Source organism: Oreochromis aureus, linkage group 3 (assembly GCF_013358895.1).
Source record: "Oreochromis aureus strain Israel breed Guangdong linkage group 3, ZZ_aureus, whole genome shotgun sequence".
Taxonomy (NCBI): Eukaryota; Metazoa; Chordata; class Actinopteri; order Cichliformes; family Cichlidae; genus Oreochromis; species Oreochromis aureus.
This window is the reverse complement of record NC_052944.1, coordinates 107,728,788-107,744,863: the sequence shown is the minus strand read 5'-3', so window position 1 is coordinate 107,744,863 and position 16,076 is coordinate 107,728,788. Positions and strand designations below refer to the sequence as shown.

Sequence of the window (16,076 nt, the reverse complement as noted above, 5' to 3'; positions counted from 1 at the left end):
AATTTTATTGGAATTCCACGTGAAAGACCAATACAAAGTGGTGTACACGTGAGAAGTGGAACAAAAATCATACATGATTCCAAACATTTCTTACAAATAAATAACTGCAAAGTGGGGTGTGCGTAATTATTCAGCCCCCTGAGTCAATACTTTGTAGAACCACCTTTTGCTGCAATTACAGCTGCCAGTCTTTTAGGGTATGTCTCTACCAGCTTTGCACATCTACAGACTGAAATCCTTGCCCATTCTTCTTTGCAAAACAGCTCCAGCTCAGTCAGATTAGATGGACAGCGTTTGTGAACAGCAGTTTTCAGATCTTGCCACAGATTCTCGATTGGATTTAGATCTGGACTTTGACTGGGCCATTCTAACACATGGATATGTTTTGTTTTAAACCATTCCATTGTTGCACTGGCTTTATGTTTAGGGTCATTGTCCGGAAGGTGAACCTCCGCCACAGTCTCAAGTCTTTTGCAGACTCCAAGAGGTTTTCTTCCAAGATTGCCCTGTATTTGGCTCCATCCATCTTCCCATCAACTCTGACCAGCTTCCCTGTCCCTGCTGAAGAGAAGCACCCCCAGAGCATGATGCTGCCACCACCATATTTGACAGTGGGGATGGTGTGTTCAGAGTGATGTGCAGTGTTAGTTTTCTGCCACACATAGCGTTTTGCATTTTGGCCAAAAAGTTCCATTTTGGTCTCATTTGACCAGAGCACCTTCTTCCACATGTTTGCTGTGTCCCCCACATGGCTTGTGGCAAACTGCAAATGGGACTTCTTATGGTTTTCTGTTAACAATGGCTTTCTTCCTGCCACTCCTCCATAAAGGCCAACTTTGTGCAGTGCACGACTAATAGTTGTCCTATGGACAGATTCCCCACCTGAGCTGTAGATCTCTGCAGCTCGTCCAGAGTCACCCTGGGCCTCTTGGCTGCATTTCTGATCAGCGCTCTCCTTGTTCGGCCTGTGAGTTTAGGTGGACGGCCTTGTCTTGGTAGGTTTACAGTTGTGCCATACTCCTTCCATTTCTGAATGATGGCTTGAACAGTGCTCCGTGGGATGTTCAAGGCTTGGGAAATCTTTTTGTAGCCTAAGCCTGCTTTAAATTTCTCAATAACTTTATCCCTGACCTGTCTGGTGTGTTCTTTGGACTTCATGGTGTTGTTGCTCCCAATATTCTCTTACACAACCTCTGAGGCCGTCACAGAGCAGCTGTATTTGTACTGACATTAGATTACACACAGGTGCACTCTGTTTAGTTATTAGCACTCATCAGGCAATGTCTATGGGCAACTGACTGCACTCAGACCAAAGGGGGCTGAATAATTACGCACACCCCACTTTGCAGTTATTTATTTGTAAAAAATGTTTGGAATCATGTATGATTTTCATTCCACTTCTCACATGTACACCACTTTGTGTTGGTCTTTCACGTGGAATTCCAATAAAATTGATTCATGTTTGTGGCTGTAATGTGACAAAATGTGGAAAAGTCCAAGGGGGCCAAATACTTTAGCAAGTCACTGTATTGAGACTCGACTGTACTCTGTGTTCGTGTTTTCCTCCGAAACAATAAGTTCCGTTGGAGCAGCCTTTCAACGCCTCTCTCTGTCTCTCGCAAGCAAAGTTGACCCAGACAGCAAAGTAAAGCTAGTTTTCAGCTATGTGCCCGACACAAACCCGGCGTATTAGGCAGAGGTCCCTTTACTACTGTCGGAGTCGCTGACCTGTTTTAAAAAAGCGCGAAATAGTTTTCTATATGAGCTCGCTGCAACAAGTGCAGCCTTACCTAATGTCCACCTACTGTTACTCATTTATATTAAGATTTAAAAATCTAGTTAGGGCCCGAGCACTGAGAGTGTGAAGGCCCTATTGTATCTGCTCTGTTTCTTCTTCTTATTATTATTATTCAGGCAAAACAATTGCCTTTTTGATGGCCTGAACATGCTCAAAAACTCATGAAATTTTGCACATATGCCAGGTCTGGTGAAAAAATTTGTATTTTAATGGTTTTACATATGAGCACTGGGAAATGGCTCTAGAGCGCCACCTATGTGTTGTTAAATGCAGCCCTACGACCACATCGTCTGAGCTACATGTATGAAATCTGGCACACATGTGTATCATGCCGAGACGAACAAAAAAGTCAGCGGGCCCATTGCCGCAAACCCAACAGAAAGTCCGCAATTTAGAAGTGAAGGTGACATTTTGACTCCAATTTTGCCATTTCCATGCCTCGAACTTTTTCGAACTCCTCCTTGGGATTTGGTCGTACAAGCTTCATCTTCGGTCAGTGTCAACTACACACCTGGGCCATGTTAAATTGCCGAGCTTTTGAGTTTTTGCGATACAGTGATGCGGTGGCGCCACGGCGAATTTCGATGACTCGTCATGAAAATCTTATTGCCTCTCATTCTGTCATACATGGTCTGACGTGGACCAAAGAGCACACATACGATAAGGCTCCACCCCTGAACTGATTTCAATGGCCACATTTGACATCAGGGACAGCGCCACCTAGTGGGAACAGGAAATGTCATGTTTTACACTTCAGGGTACAGTATTGCGATGGGTGACATCTGCAGCCTCAAATTTCTCCAGGAAAGCCTTAAGGAGTTGGTCTTGGGTTACAGTGAAAACTGTGACTTTTCGTGAAAGGGTGTGACCCCAGCAGCATGGTGAACTTTGAGGTCTCACCATGAAGAAACAAATTTGTATAACTCAATGAAATCCAGTCTGATCAGAACCAGACTTTACAGGCATGATGTCAGACCCGCCCTGAACAGATTGATGTGCCCATTGTCAGGAATACGCAGAGTGCCACCTAGTGGCAACAGGAAATGTCATGTCTTTCACTTTGTTGTACTGATTTTCACAGGTTCATCGTGGCCACCTCAAAAGTGGTGAATATCACCATCAGTCCTTCATGATGCTTCAGTGTGAAAATTGTGACTTTAAACTGAATGGCGCACCCTGGTGGCAACGCGGTTCACCATGAAAAATGAAGTGGCTTTTGAGGGGATTGGAAAGTTGAAAAAGTCTTGAAATTTGGCGCACACCTCCAATGTGATGAAGGCTTTTTTGTTATGTGATCATTTTCATTCTATAGCGCAAAATGGCTCCACAGCGCCCCCTACAAAGTTTCATAACAACAGCCCCTGCTCTGTGTTTTATCTATAAGTCTGAAACCTGGCAAGCTTATAGGAGATAACAAGATGTACAAAAAAAGTCTCTTGGAGCAATATCCCAAATCCAAAAGGAAGTCAGCCATTTTAAAATTGATGTATAATTTTGGTGACATTTTCCCCTCTTTTCAGGCACCGTACTTTGACGAACTCCTCCAAGGGATTTCATCAGATTGGCACGATCTCCTGCGTGTGGAACCTAAAGACCTTTGTGATGTTAAATTGCGAAGCTTTTTATGTTCAGGAAAACGGGGTGGTCATGGCGCCACGTGGAGTTTCAATCACTCGCCAAAAAGCAGTAATCTGCTGTCACTCAAAAACACAATGTCCAATCTCTCCCAAAGGTCGCAGGTATGGTGAGACTCGAGCTCGGAAATGTTTGTTATGGCATTTGTCAGTAATGGTTAGAGCGCCACGTAGTGGGAGGACTATAATCATAATTGAATGAGATGAAATGTTAGCTGGTGGTTAAATGCATGAATTCCATCAATGTGACATCAGATCGGACGTGCTGGTTTCAGGTGTTGAGCGTGGCTCGACGCGCGGGGGGTGCGAGGGCCCTCATAACGCTGCTTGGAGCTTTAATTGGTATTGGTATGGCGAGTAGCCTTCAGTAATAGTAATAAAACTCACAGAAATAGTTCATTCATGTAGTAGTAAAAAGAATGATAAGTTATTAAGTAATCCAAAGTATTCAGAATACGTTGCTCTCATTGAGTAACGTATTCTGAATATGTTACAAAATACATTTTGAGGCATGTATTCTGTAATCTGTAGTGGAATACATTTTAACCTTCCCAACACTGAGCAGTAACTCAGTAAATCAGTCTAAATTGTTCAAACTTAAAACAGGAGCTGAATCTTTGGATGTGTGTATATTCATTCAGCTTGTTTAGGTGTCGCAGTCTGATCAGAGTATTTTGAAGTTCTTTTGTGTGACAGACATAATGAGACACACCACTTGCCTTAGCCTTACCAGTAATGCTAATCATCTAGCAGATATTAGAAACACCAACACAACCTATGCAGCCTTTTAGGCACAACAATAACCACTTCACTCCTTTGGAGCTGACACATCCATCCAAGAAAGATGAGATATCACTAAAAATTCAAATCCGTGGATGAAACAAGTACGAGATGATGAAATGTAGAGAAAAAAGTGAAGAGGACACACGGCGCCAGTTCAACTGGGTAGAGCAGGCAACCTGTATGCTGTAATGCTAATGCAGGGGCCTAAATGTACCCAAAGTATCAGGGAAAAAAGGTTAGAGAGAAATAAAGCCATAACTGTACCTGCTTTGTCTCTGTGTGGCAGGGTGCACTTATCTGCAATAGGGCCAAATCATCCACGATGTGCACCAAAACATCATGGAAAAAGTACCAATCAATAGGTCTGCACACATTGACTGTAACACGTCCTGGTACAGGCTGTCCATACGTGTACCTATTTAAAGAAAAATACATAAACACTGTGAGTCATTTGCTCTCCAAACTCCAGATTTTCAACAACACATAATTTGTCCTGAAAGAACTTTGCCTTACTTTGCACACACTTCAGCTTCAATGTCTTCCTGCCCAATACTCACTTCTTCAGATATATTTACTGTCACATCAAATTTGGGTAAAACTGGGGGAAAATATGAATGTCAGCATTTGCACTCCATTACAACAAAGAATTTAAAAATAAATAAGACTGACTTACCATATTTCTCCACTTTAAAATTGTGAGATATGTTCCTCTCACCCATTGACACAATGATCTGGTACGGTCCCTCACGGGCCTCAGTGTCCAAGGAGTAAGAAAGCTGCAGTATTCTGCTGTTGGATGTTTCATTTAGCCACTGTCCAATCCTGTTACTATTTGGATCCTGTTAAATCAAATGACAGTGACAGCTACTACACAGGTGTAAATACAGTACCAACTAGATTCTATATTTTCTTTTTCAACAACATTAGAGCTAAAACTGGACAATATAAATTTAGAGGGACTTAAAAATGCCCTGTCTTCATTTGTAACCAGCTTTGTCCCCTTCTAGATGTGAAGCACTTGTTTATAAATGTTTAAAAAATTAAGAGATATAAAGAAACCTAAGCTGTAATGACAGGGAAGCTCTGGCTGTGTTTGTGGAGTAATTAAATCAAAATTATTATTTTGATTTAATCACTGTCATTTTATTTTTACATGTGGGGCAGTGACAGAACAGGCCCCTGCACGGTGTGTATTACATACATGCAACCCAGTTTGTCCAATTTTTAAACCTTGCACTGTCAGTAACTTGGAGTAATACTGCAGAAGCAGTGTGTATGCAAGCAGTGAGCAGGAAACCTTCAAGTCTGTCTGACTGCATGTGTTCAGTGTTGTGTTGATGCATTTACAAGAGAAGTAAAAGCCTTTTCTGGAGACGCCCTCTTACCTGAAGTTCAATGACATCATACTGAAAGAAAAGGGAAGAAAGACAGGTGGAGTTAAGAAACTGTTGTGTAAATCACTGCATCCAAATTCCAAACAGCATTATTAATAATACTGTTCAAAAACTCACCAGCTGATTGGCAGGTCGCATTTTATTATCCATCGTAACGACTCTGAAATTCACTTTGAGAAAAATGGAGAGGTTACCTCTGTTTCTCTCTTTATACTTTAAAACAAAGTCACTGCAACTTATCAAAAACAGATCTGATTGGTCACCCTACACAGCAAGCCAAGACAGATCTCAGATAATGGACTGACATGTATGAGACATATATATCTAATTTATTGAAATTTAACTGATATTGCTAATCTATATTTTAATTAATGACACATTTAATTTATTATTTAATTATGTGCTTAATACATTTTGGCACCCGAGGCCCTCCATATTCTTCCCTCATGATTTTTTTTACTTCGAATTCCAAAGCCATGTTTAAACATATTTATTTAATTGTGAACTATTAAAAATAAAACCATTAAACTTTCACATAAAAAGAATTTGACTCTGAAATAAACTAAGTGGCATTACTCAGACATGATTTATTTTGTGCTATCCGTCCCCGATTACAAAGTTAAGCTGAATTACTGTCTAATTCTCCATCACAGCAACAGGTCTCAAAATGGAAAATATAATATGGCCTTTGGGGAAAGTTGTGCATTCTGAGTATTCTGCATGTTTTATTTCTCATCACTGTGAAATAACTGCATACCATTCGTTGTCAGTAGCTGTCTTTTGCAACGTGAAGTTCTTCATTAGTGTGAGCTCAAATATGAAACTTGTGGGATTTTTTTTTTTCCTTTTATAGATTTTTAAAATACCATATTTTTCGGACCATAAGGCGCACTGACGATGAACGGGTCTGAAACGGGTCTGTTTTCATACATAAGGTGTACTGGATTATAGGGCGCATTAAACGCCTTATAATTTTTGCTATGTAACTTTGCACTGTCCACTTTCTGCTGTAACGAAACAAATTTCTGACGTGTGGGACTAATAAAGGTTATCTTATCGTATAATAATGACTAACCTGGTATTGTGGATGGATTATCTCGGTTGTTCTCCTGACTGAGGTTTGGTCCATTTAAAGCATCTTTCCATGCGATTGCATTCTTCAAAAACCATTGGGAACTTTTATCGAGTGGAAAAAAGTTAGCGTTCATCCTCCAGCTTCACTGTGTTTATGTTATGCTAACATAGCTGTGTCGCTAGCGATCATGTAGCACATCATTATATACCAGCTAGACCAACTTCAGTAACCCTACCTACACACATCACTGCTGATTAGTTTTCTGTCTTCATTTATTTTTGGAAGTGATAGCAGAGCTGTACATTTTATTTTTATCCAGAAAGCTTTCAGTCAGAACATGCTATATCATGTTTAGGTAGCTAGCAAAACCAGCGAGCTAACTTCCTGCTAACTTCTAACTCTGTTAAATTTAATAAATTGTATTTTCATGGATGCCTGGATGTTAAACTTAATTGTTACACCTGGTAAAGCAGCAACACTGATCATTTTATTAAGAGGAAAGAATTTAGACAGTTTTTAACTCTCAGTGATGCCGCAGTGTTCGTTTGACTTTAGGACCTGAAGCAGATGGCGTTTAGGACCCAGATTACGCCGAGTCCGTGAGGCTTCTGACTCTTGTAGCCGTAATGCTCCGACAATCCATCAAGTGGTGCGGCTTCGTACCTTACCAAAGTCGTACTAAAACATTTTTTGACAGATTTTTGAGTGCTGTGTACCATCTGTTCGAGGTCAGTAACACAACCAGAATTCATACATAAGGCGCACTGTTGATTTTTGACAAAAATAAAGGATTTTAAGTGCGCCTTATAATCCGGAAAATACGGTAGTTATGTTCAAAGATGGAGTCGGGATTCAAAGTGCGAACAAACATCTCGGTCGATGGACGGTATTAAATATCTTGAAAAACATTTGCTATATGAAGCAAACATTTCACATCAATCACTGTATGTGTGTCCAAATTTTGGACCATAAAACTTTATACAAATTGGAGATGGTGGAGCAGCTGGCTCATGATGATTTGATAGGGGATGAACTACATGTTATATACAACTTAACAACACATTGTCACCTTTTTGTCCAGGGAGGTAGATGGGTTTGTCTGTTTGGATGAATGTGAAGGGATCATACGCTTGGATCATCACTTTTCTGACTTGTTTGGAGTAAAATGTGTCTCCTCGTACCTCCACCTGAAAAATTTGCACCTCCTTTTGTACCAAAGGAGCCTGAAACAGTGGGATATTGTAGATAGTCGTTAAAGCCAATAAGCCTTACAATAAAAACTAACAAACACACTTTGTGTGTGAAAGTGCTGGTTGCCGACCTTAAACTGAACACAGGTTTGAAATTCTTCATTTGACGTATGTGTGAATAAGGTCGTGTTCTTCTCTCGGGACATCAAAGTGACAGTCATGACCAGAGTCCCACTGGGCTGTCGGAGAGTTGCACAGAATTTGGCCTCAGCTCCAGCTTCAATAACTGCAGGAATGGCCACCAGGTACTGGCTGCATACAGCATCGCACATACAGCAGTTACTGCAGTGAACAACTCACACAGACAAAAACACGCTGAAACAAACTCACGGTTCAGCCACCGCTTGATCCACATTCATCCAGCTCAGGAGGACACACAGAGTGCAGCTCAGGATCCAGAGACGGTCCATGACTGGTTGTGACAATCCTCAATGTCAGCTTCGGCTAAATATCGGCTGATTGTCCCCACCCACATACACTGTAACAGCCACGTGTTTGAAACGCACTCATGTACTCTGAGCTCCACAAAGTCAGTAACTTACACATTTACAAAATCCCAATCCTGCTTTCACCACTGAACACTAAACTATACACGACACTAAAGTTTGTCATTCAGTGTAAAACATTACAGTAACATACAGTGCTCCGAGGTGATGTTTCTAAATCAGCTCCAAGTTTAATGCGGCTGTTACAAAAAGTTATTTCTGTTTCGAATGTGCCTGTTTTACTTAATAATGTGCATTTTCTTACCGTCAGTGGTGGGCTATCCCACTGTAGTGTGTAACTACTGATATTCTCTAAAATCACTAAAATCATTGTTCTGTCTTACTAATGTGCTGCAGTGGGGCATGTTTAAACACACATACAGATGTGTTCATCCTTATTAACAAATCCAGAAAATAACAGAAAAAGCAGTTAACAGCACTGAACGCATGAAGGACTGAAGTCTGTACTGATATACTGAATATCTGCTGCTGTTATGATATTATTAGATATTTATTATGATACATGTATTTATGATATGAGCTCACTCATGATTAATGTGCTGAAACATGTGGCCAAGGACCCTAAACAGCATGTTCATTTATGTCAATAAATACACTAATGAATTCTGCAATAAAGTCCGTTATGCCAAATGAAGTTAAATACTTTCATGAAATCAATTTTAAAACAGTAAATACCAATTTTATTACGTGCACATCGGTTAATTAAAACAGCGGTCCCCAACCCCCGGGCCTCGGACCGGTACCGGTCCGTGAGTCGTTTGGTACCGGGCCGCGAGAGTTGAGGCTCAGGTGTGAAATGTATGGTTTTCAGGGTTTTTATCGGTTTTCAGCGTTATTTTGTTATCGTTTTTATCGTCAACTCGGTTTTCTTGGGTCTTTTCACGTGTGTTATGAATAAATCTTCTTTTTTTCAGTACCGGCACTAGTTTTATTTTGTTGTATTTATCCGCGACACCTTATTGCCGGTCCATGAAAATATTGTCGGGCATAAACCGGTCCGTGGCGCAAAAAAGGTTGGGGACCGCTGAATTAAAACATGAAGGGTGTTGCTAGGCAGAAGAGCAGCTCTAGCACCCACCTTACTGGCATCCACCTGCAACTGTATTACCTCACTTATATGAGGAGCTGGAGCATTTCTTAGGCATGTATGAATAACTCGGACTAAAACAATGACATACTTATGTGCAGAGATGGGGAGTAATGTGATACAAGTAATCCCTTTACTTTTTTCCAGTAATGAGTAATGTAAGGGATTATTAAAAAGTAATTAGATTGATGTTACTTTCCCATAAGCACACTGCGATAACCGTGATTTAGTTTGTGACAATGACGTACAAGTGTGCGATGTCCGTGGTAACAGACTTGTGTAAATCAACAATGGATAACATGGAGTGCAGGAGAGAGTCCGACCATGTAGCGGTTCAAGCTTAGAAGTACTGACATTACTTTGAGTTTGCTTCTGTAAAAAGTGACAAAAACATTTGCATCCGCTGTACACTCTGCATGGGAAGAAAACTTCTTTCTACAAAATTAAACTTCAAATCTGAGCGAGCACCAAGGGAATGTCTGCTTTACCTCTTTTTTTTTCTTTTTTTCTTTTTTTTTAAATTTTCTATATTGTCTTTATTTCTTGCTGTAGTTGATTTTTTCACAGAGAAACCCCCGGATCCCCCCACAGACTTTTTCATTTGATTACATTTTATATGATTAAACAGAAAAAAATAGAATTGTGCTGAATGGTCTATTGCTTTATTACGTATTCCGGTTGTGTGACATGTTTTTAAAAAGTAACTAACTAAGTAACTAATTACTTTTGAAAATAAGTAATCAGTAAAGTAACTGGTTTACTTTCTTGAAGAAGTAATTAATAACTAATTACTATTTTCAAGTAACTTGACCAAAACTGTTTATGTGCATCTGCCAGTTGCGGTTCTTAATAAGTTGCATCCCGAGCAGGTGATCTTCAAACAGAGCAGCAACAAAAAAAAAAAAGGAAACACAAAACAAAGGCATTGTCGAATCTCAATCAGGTTCCACAGAATCCCTTCCGAAACACGGAGCTCTCCAGGAGTCCATCACGATTCTGGTTCGCAGCCTCAGGAAAAGGGGATACTCCCCCGGAGGTTTCTCAGAGAAATACAAACTGGACTCCAGCAACACAAATTCAGTTCCATGGACAAATGGGATGGAACAGCACACACTGAAGGAGGCCTGGATTGAAAGGCCAGCTTGACTTGTGCCCGCTTTCACCACTTATTCTCACTCTTTCTTTACAGAGACAACAAACTAAATTTTGAAAGATCTGTCTGATGTATATTCACTTCAAAATTACAGGGTCATATTGGCCCACATGAGGATTAAAAACCTTAAAGATATGTTGGCCCAGTACAATGGGAGTGGTGATGAGGGGGCGCAGCCACTGGGTTCTCAAACCCTAAACAACAATTTGAGAAGCTCAAAGCTCAGCCTGCTTAATATTTGTTCACTTACGAACAAAGGACATCTCATCCAGGATCTCCTAACAGACGGTAAGTTTGACTTTTTCTGCTTGACTGAGACATGGCAACAGCCCAATGACTTTTCACAACTTAATGACTCCACCCCCCCCCACCCCACGGGGTTTGTTTACACCTGCCAACCTCGTGTGTCCGGCCATGTTGGTGGCCTCGCGGTAATTTATCGCGAGGACTGGAAAGTCTCGCCGCTGTCTGTCCCTACCTACAGCTCCTTTGAATCTGTTGTTTGTCAACTTTCAGGACCTGCTCCAACTGTCATAGCTGTCATCTACCACCCCCCAAAATGTAATTCTGTTTTTATAAGTGACTTTGCTGATCTGCTGACTAACCTAGCTACTGTTTCCCCCTAATATAATACTGCTGAGTGACTTCAATGTCCATGTGGATAACTGCGATCATCCTCTTACCAAAGACCTTTTATCCTGCCGTGATAGCTTCAGCCTTAAACAACACATGAACTTCCCTACTCACACTAAGGGCCATACTTTGGACCTAGTCTGCTGTTCTGGACTTACCCCCTCCAATTGCACAGCTGATGAGCTGCCAATCTCTGATCATCTGCTTCTCTCCTTTAATGTCTTTCTGGAATATCAAGAATATAAATCTTGATATCCGTTCTTCTGCTCTCTCTAGCTGCTTGTCTCTTAACAATCTGTCTATTCAAGATGTTGCCTGCTCCACCAGGCCCAGGATCCACCAGCAGCCACTAGGCCCAGGATCCTCCAGCAGCCACTAGGCCCAGGATCCTCCTGCTCCACCAGGCCCAGGATCCACCAGCAGCCACTAGGCCCAGGATCCACCAGCAGCCACTAGGCCCAGGATCCTCCAGCAGCCACTAGGCCCAGGATCCTCCTGCTCCACCAGGCCCAGGATCCTCCAGCAACCACTGGGCCCAGGCTCCTCTAGCAAGGCACCAACAAGTAAATCGACAGTGACTTCAACGGGCCATCACAAGGTAATACCAATCTCACCATTTTCAAAATGCTGCCTAAAAAAGCAAACCCAGGAGTTGAAGAGGAGTTGGAGGAGATTAGGAAATCGCTTAATTTCATGTCTGATGAACTGAGCAAAGTGGCTAAACAACAAGGTATGCTACATGACCTAATGGATGAAATAAAACAACTAAAAAACTCGATAAAGGAGAAGGACAAGAAAATAGACGACTTGGAACGGCGACTCGAGGACCTTGAACAGTACACAAGCATGGATGACTTAGTCATAAGTGAACTGGAGACGCAACACTGAACCTATGCCAGAGTAACAGCTGGCAGAGGTAAAGACGGTGAAGATGCCCCGGTAGAGGAGCTGCAAACGCTTGAACAGCAAGTGATAAAATTCCTTCAAACGAAGAATGTAAGTATTCAGAGCCATCATATCGCAGCATGCCACACGCTCCCCAGAAAAGACAGTAAAACAAAGCCAGCAATTATTCTTCGGTTTGTGAGTCGCAAAACAAAGATTGAGTTACTGAAACAGGGAAAGAAGCTAAAAGGGACCGGTGTGTATTTAAATGAACATTTAATGAAAAAGACTGCTGAAATTGCAAGACAGGCACGCAGCCTGAGAAAACAAAATAAGATACAAGCGACATGGACGAGGAACTGCAAAGTAATGATAAGACTAAATGGCAATCCAGAAGAAGCGAAAGTTGTGATGATAAGAGAACTCAAAGACTTAGAGCAATATAAATAATCGGGAATCTGCTATGGAATCTATTGGAAAAGTGACGATTGGATAATGAACAATGGGTATGGAAAGTGTTTCTGGCCTTATGGATCAAAAAACAACAACAAAAACACATAAATGACAAGTTTGGACACAGATTATAGGTTTCCATTCAGAGATATTGAAGAGGAAGACTTTGATTATGAGAAGGACTGTCAAGGAGGTTATTTTGCCACATACGCTGAGAAGATGAACTTCAAAACGTTTAACTATGCAGAGCACAACATGCATGACCCTGAAAGTAACACTGACCCAGATAATCACTTCTACAATAACATTAATAGTACTTGTGAGTACTATACAGATGACCAATTTAATATGAATATTAAAATGGCAAATGCATTGTCGGTCATACATTTCAATAGTAGAAGCCTGTATAAAAATTTTTCTAAAATAAAGTAAGTTAAAAAAGTTCAATATAATTGCAATATCAGAAACATGGCTCGATAATGAGAAAGTTAGTGAAATGGGACTGGAAGGATATGAATTATTTACAATGAACAGGGTGAATAAAAAAGGAGGCGGTGTTGCTTTATATGTAGATAAAGTTTTGAAATGTAATCTGATTGAATGTGTGTCAAGCATCATAGATGACGTAATGGAATGTGTTACTATTGAAATCCATGTTGAAAAAGCTAGCAATATAATTATAAGTTGCATCTATAGGACACCAGGATCATGCCTTGACACATTCAATGAAAAACTTGCTATGTTTAGCAACCTAAATGATAAAAAAGTGCAAATAATTTGTGGTGATTTTAATATAGATTTGCTAAACCCAAACGGACATCAGAAAACAACAGATTTCATCAGTACAATGTATAGTAACTGCCTTTTCCCTGTAATTATAAAACCAAGTAGAATAACAATTGATACAGCTACATTGATAGATTATATATTCACAAATAAAATTGACCATGATATAGTAGGTGGACTTCTTATAACTGATATAAGCGATCATCTTCCGGTTTTTGCAATTTTTCAAAATTATTTTGGGATTAAAACTAAAAAAAAGAATCAAACATTTGATATGATACGACATAGAACAACAAGAGCCATTGCTGCCCTCCAGGTGGACTTAAAGGAACACAATTGGTATGAGGTTTTTGCAAATGAAGATTCAAGTAGTGCATATGATGCATTCCTATCAACTGTAATTTTACTATATGAAAAACATTGTCCTTTAATGAAAATCACTAGAAAGCATCACAGATCAAATAAGCCATGGATCACAAAGGGGATAGAAGATGCATGTAAAAAGAAAAATAATCTATACAGGGAGTGCAGAATTATTAGGCAAGTTGTATTTTTGAGGAATAATTTTATTATTGAACAACAACCATGTTCTCAATGAACCCAAAAAACTCATTAATAGCAAAGCTGAATGTTTTTGGAAGTAGTTTTTAGTTTGTTTTTAGTTTTAGCTATTTTAGGGGGATATCTGTGTGTGCAGGTGACTATTACTGTGCATAATTATTAGGCAACTTAACAAAAACAAGTATATACCCATTTCAATTATTTATTTTTTACCAGTGAAACCAATATAACATCTCCACATTCACAAATATACATTTCTGACATTCAAAAACAAAACCAAAACAAATCAGCGACCAATATAGCCACCTTTCTTTGCAAGGACACTCAAAAGCCTGCCATCCATGGATTCTGTCAGTGTTTTGATCTGTTCACCATCAACATTGCGTGCAGCAGCAACCACAGCCTCCCAGACACTGTTCAGAGAGGTGTACTGTTTTCCCTCCTTGTAAATCTCACATTTGATGATGGACCACAGGTTCTCAATGGGGTTCAGATCAGGTGAACAAGGAGGCCATGTCATTAGTTTTTCTTCTTTTATACCCTTTCTTGCCAGCCACGCTGTGGAGTACTTGGACGCGTGTGATGGAGCATTGTCCTGCATGAAAATCATGTTTTTCTTGAAGGATACAGACTTCTTCCTGTACCACTGCTTGAAGAAGGTGTCTTCCAGAAACTGGCAGTAGGACTGGGAGTTGAGCTTGACTCCATCCTCAACCCGAAAAAGACCCCACAAGCTCATCTTTGATGATACCAGCCCAAACCAGTACTCCACCTCCACCTTGCTGGCGTCTGAGTGGGACTGGAGCTCTCTGCCCTTTACCAATCCAGCCACGGGCCCATCCATCTGGCCCATCAAGACTCACTCTCATTTCATCAGTCCATAAAACCTTAGAAAAATCAGTCTTGAGATATTTCTTGGCCCAGTCTTGATGTTTCAGCTTGTGTGTCTTGTTCAGTGGTGGTCGTCTTTCAGCCTTTCTTACCTTGGCCATGTCTCTGAGTATTGCACACCTTGTGCTTTTGGGCACTCCAGTGATGTTGCAGCTCTGAAATATGGCCAAACTGGTGGCAAGTGGCATCTTGGCAGCTGCATGCTTGACTTTTCTCAGTTCATGGGCAGTTATTTTGCGCCTTGGTTTTCCACACGCTTCTTGCGACCCTGTTGACTATTTTGAATGAAACGCTTGATTGTTCGACGATCACGCTTCAGAAGCTTTGCAATTTTAAGACTGCTGCATCCCTCTGCAAGATATCTCACTATTTTTGACTTTTCTGAGCCTGTCAAGTCCTTCTTTTGACCCATTTGGCCAAAGGAAAGGAAGTTGCCTAATAATTATGCACACCTGATATAGGGTGTTGATGTCATTAGACCACACCTTCTCATTACAGAGATGCACATCACCTAATATGCTTAATTGGTAGTAGGCTTTCGAGCCTATACAGCTTGGAGTAAGACAACATGCATGAAGAGGATGATGTGGACAAAATACTCATTTGCCTAATAATTCTGCACTCCCTGTATAAGATATTCATAAAACAGAGGACGAAAGATGCTGAGATAAAGTACAAGTTATATAAAAATAGATTAGTAAATATTATAAGAACAAGTAAGAAAGAATATTACCACACATTATTGGAGCAAAATAGAAGTAACACACAAGAAACATGGAGGATATTAAATAGCATAATCAAAAGGGCTCAAAAATAAGAATTATCCAGACTATTTTAAAAAAGATAAAGATATTGTGCTTGATAAAACTAAAGACATTGTAAATGAATTTAATGATTTCTTTGTAAATGTTGGCTTTAATTTAGCAAAAGAAATTCCAGAGTCAAGAAATAATAACGACCTAAATAAACATATTACTCAGAATGTGTCCTCCATGTTTATTGGTGCTGTAACTCATAGAGAAATAATTAACATTGTGAAGACATTTAAAAATAAAAAGTCCACCGACTGTTTTGGTGTTGACATGAAATTAGTGTTAAAATCTCCCAATTCTTTTAATCTTTGGGCTGAAGGAAGGACAATACTCGGTGTATAAATGCTCAATCAACAATTATTTATTTCCATACAA

At 40.2% G+C, this 16,076-nt stretch overlaps 1 protein-coding gene across 1 annotated transcript in view; it reads right to left on the bottom strand.

The window, feature by feature from the left end:
* LOC120432768 (alpha-2-macroglobulin-like) overlaps positions 1 to 8,346 on the bottom strand; it is a 47,608-nt gene extending 39,262 nt beyond the window's left edge. The window contains exons 1-8 of the mRNA XM_039609230.1: positions 8,265 to 8,346; positions 8,006 to 8,186; positions 7,754 to 7,907; positions 5,727 to 5,779; positions 5,601 to 5,621; positions 4,889 to 5,054; positions 4,729 to 4,813; positions 4,480 to 4,630 (exon numbers count right to left, since the gene is read on the bottom strand). Of these exons, the coding sequence (XP_039465164.1) occupies positions 4,480 to 4,630; positions 4,729 to 4,813; positions 4,889 to 5,054; positions 5,601 to 5,621; positions 5,727 to 5,779; positions 7,754 to 7,907; positions 8,006 to 8,186; positions 8,265 to 8,344 (891 nt within the window). The 5' untranslated portion in view covers positions 8,345 to 8,346. The remainder of the gene's footprint in view (positions 1 to 4,479; positions 4,631 to 4,728; positions 4,814 to 4,888; positions 5,055 to 5,600; positions 5,622 to 5,726; positions 5,780 to 7,753; positions 7,908 to 8,005; positions 8,187 to 8,264) is intronic.
* Positions 8,347 to 16,076: the final 7,730 nt, after the last annotated feature.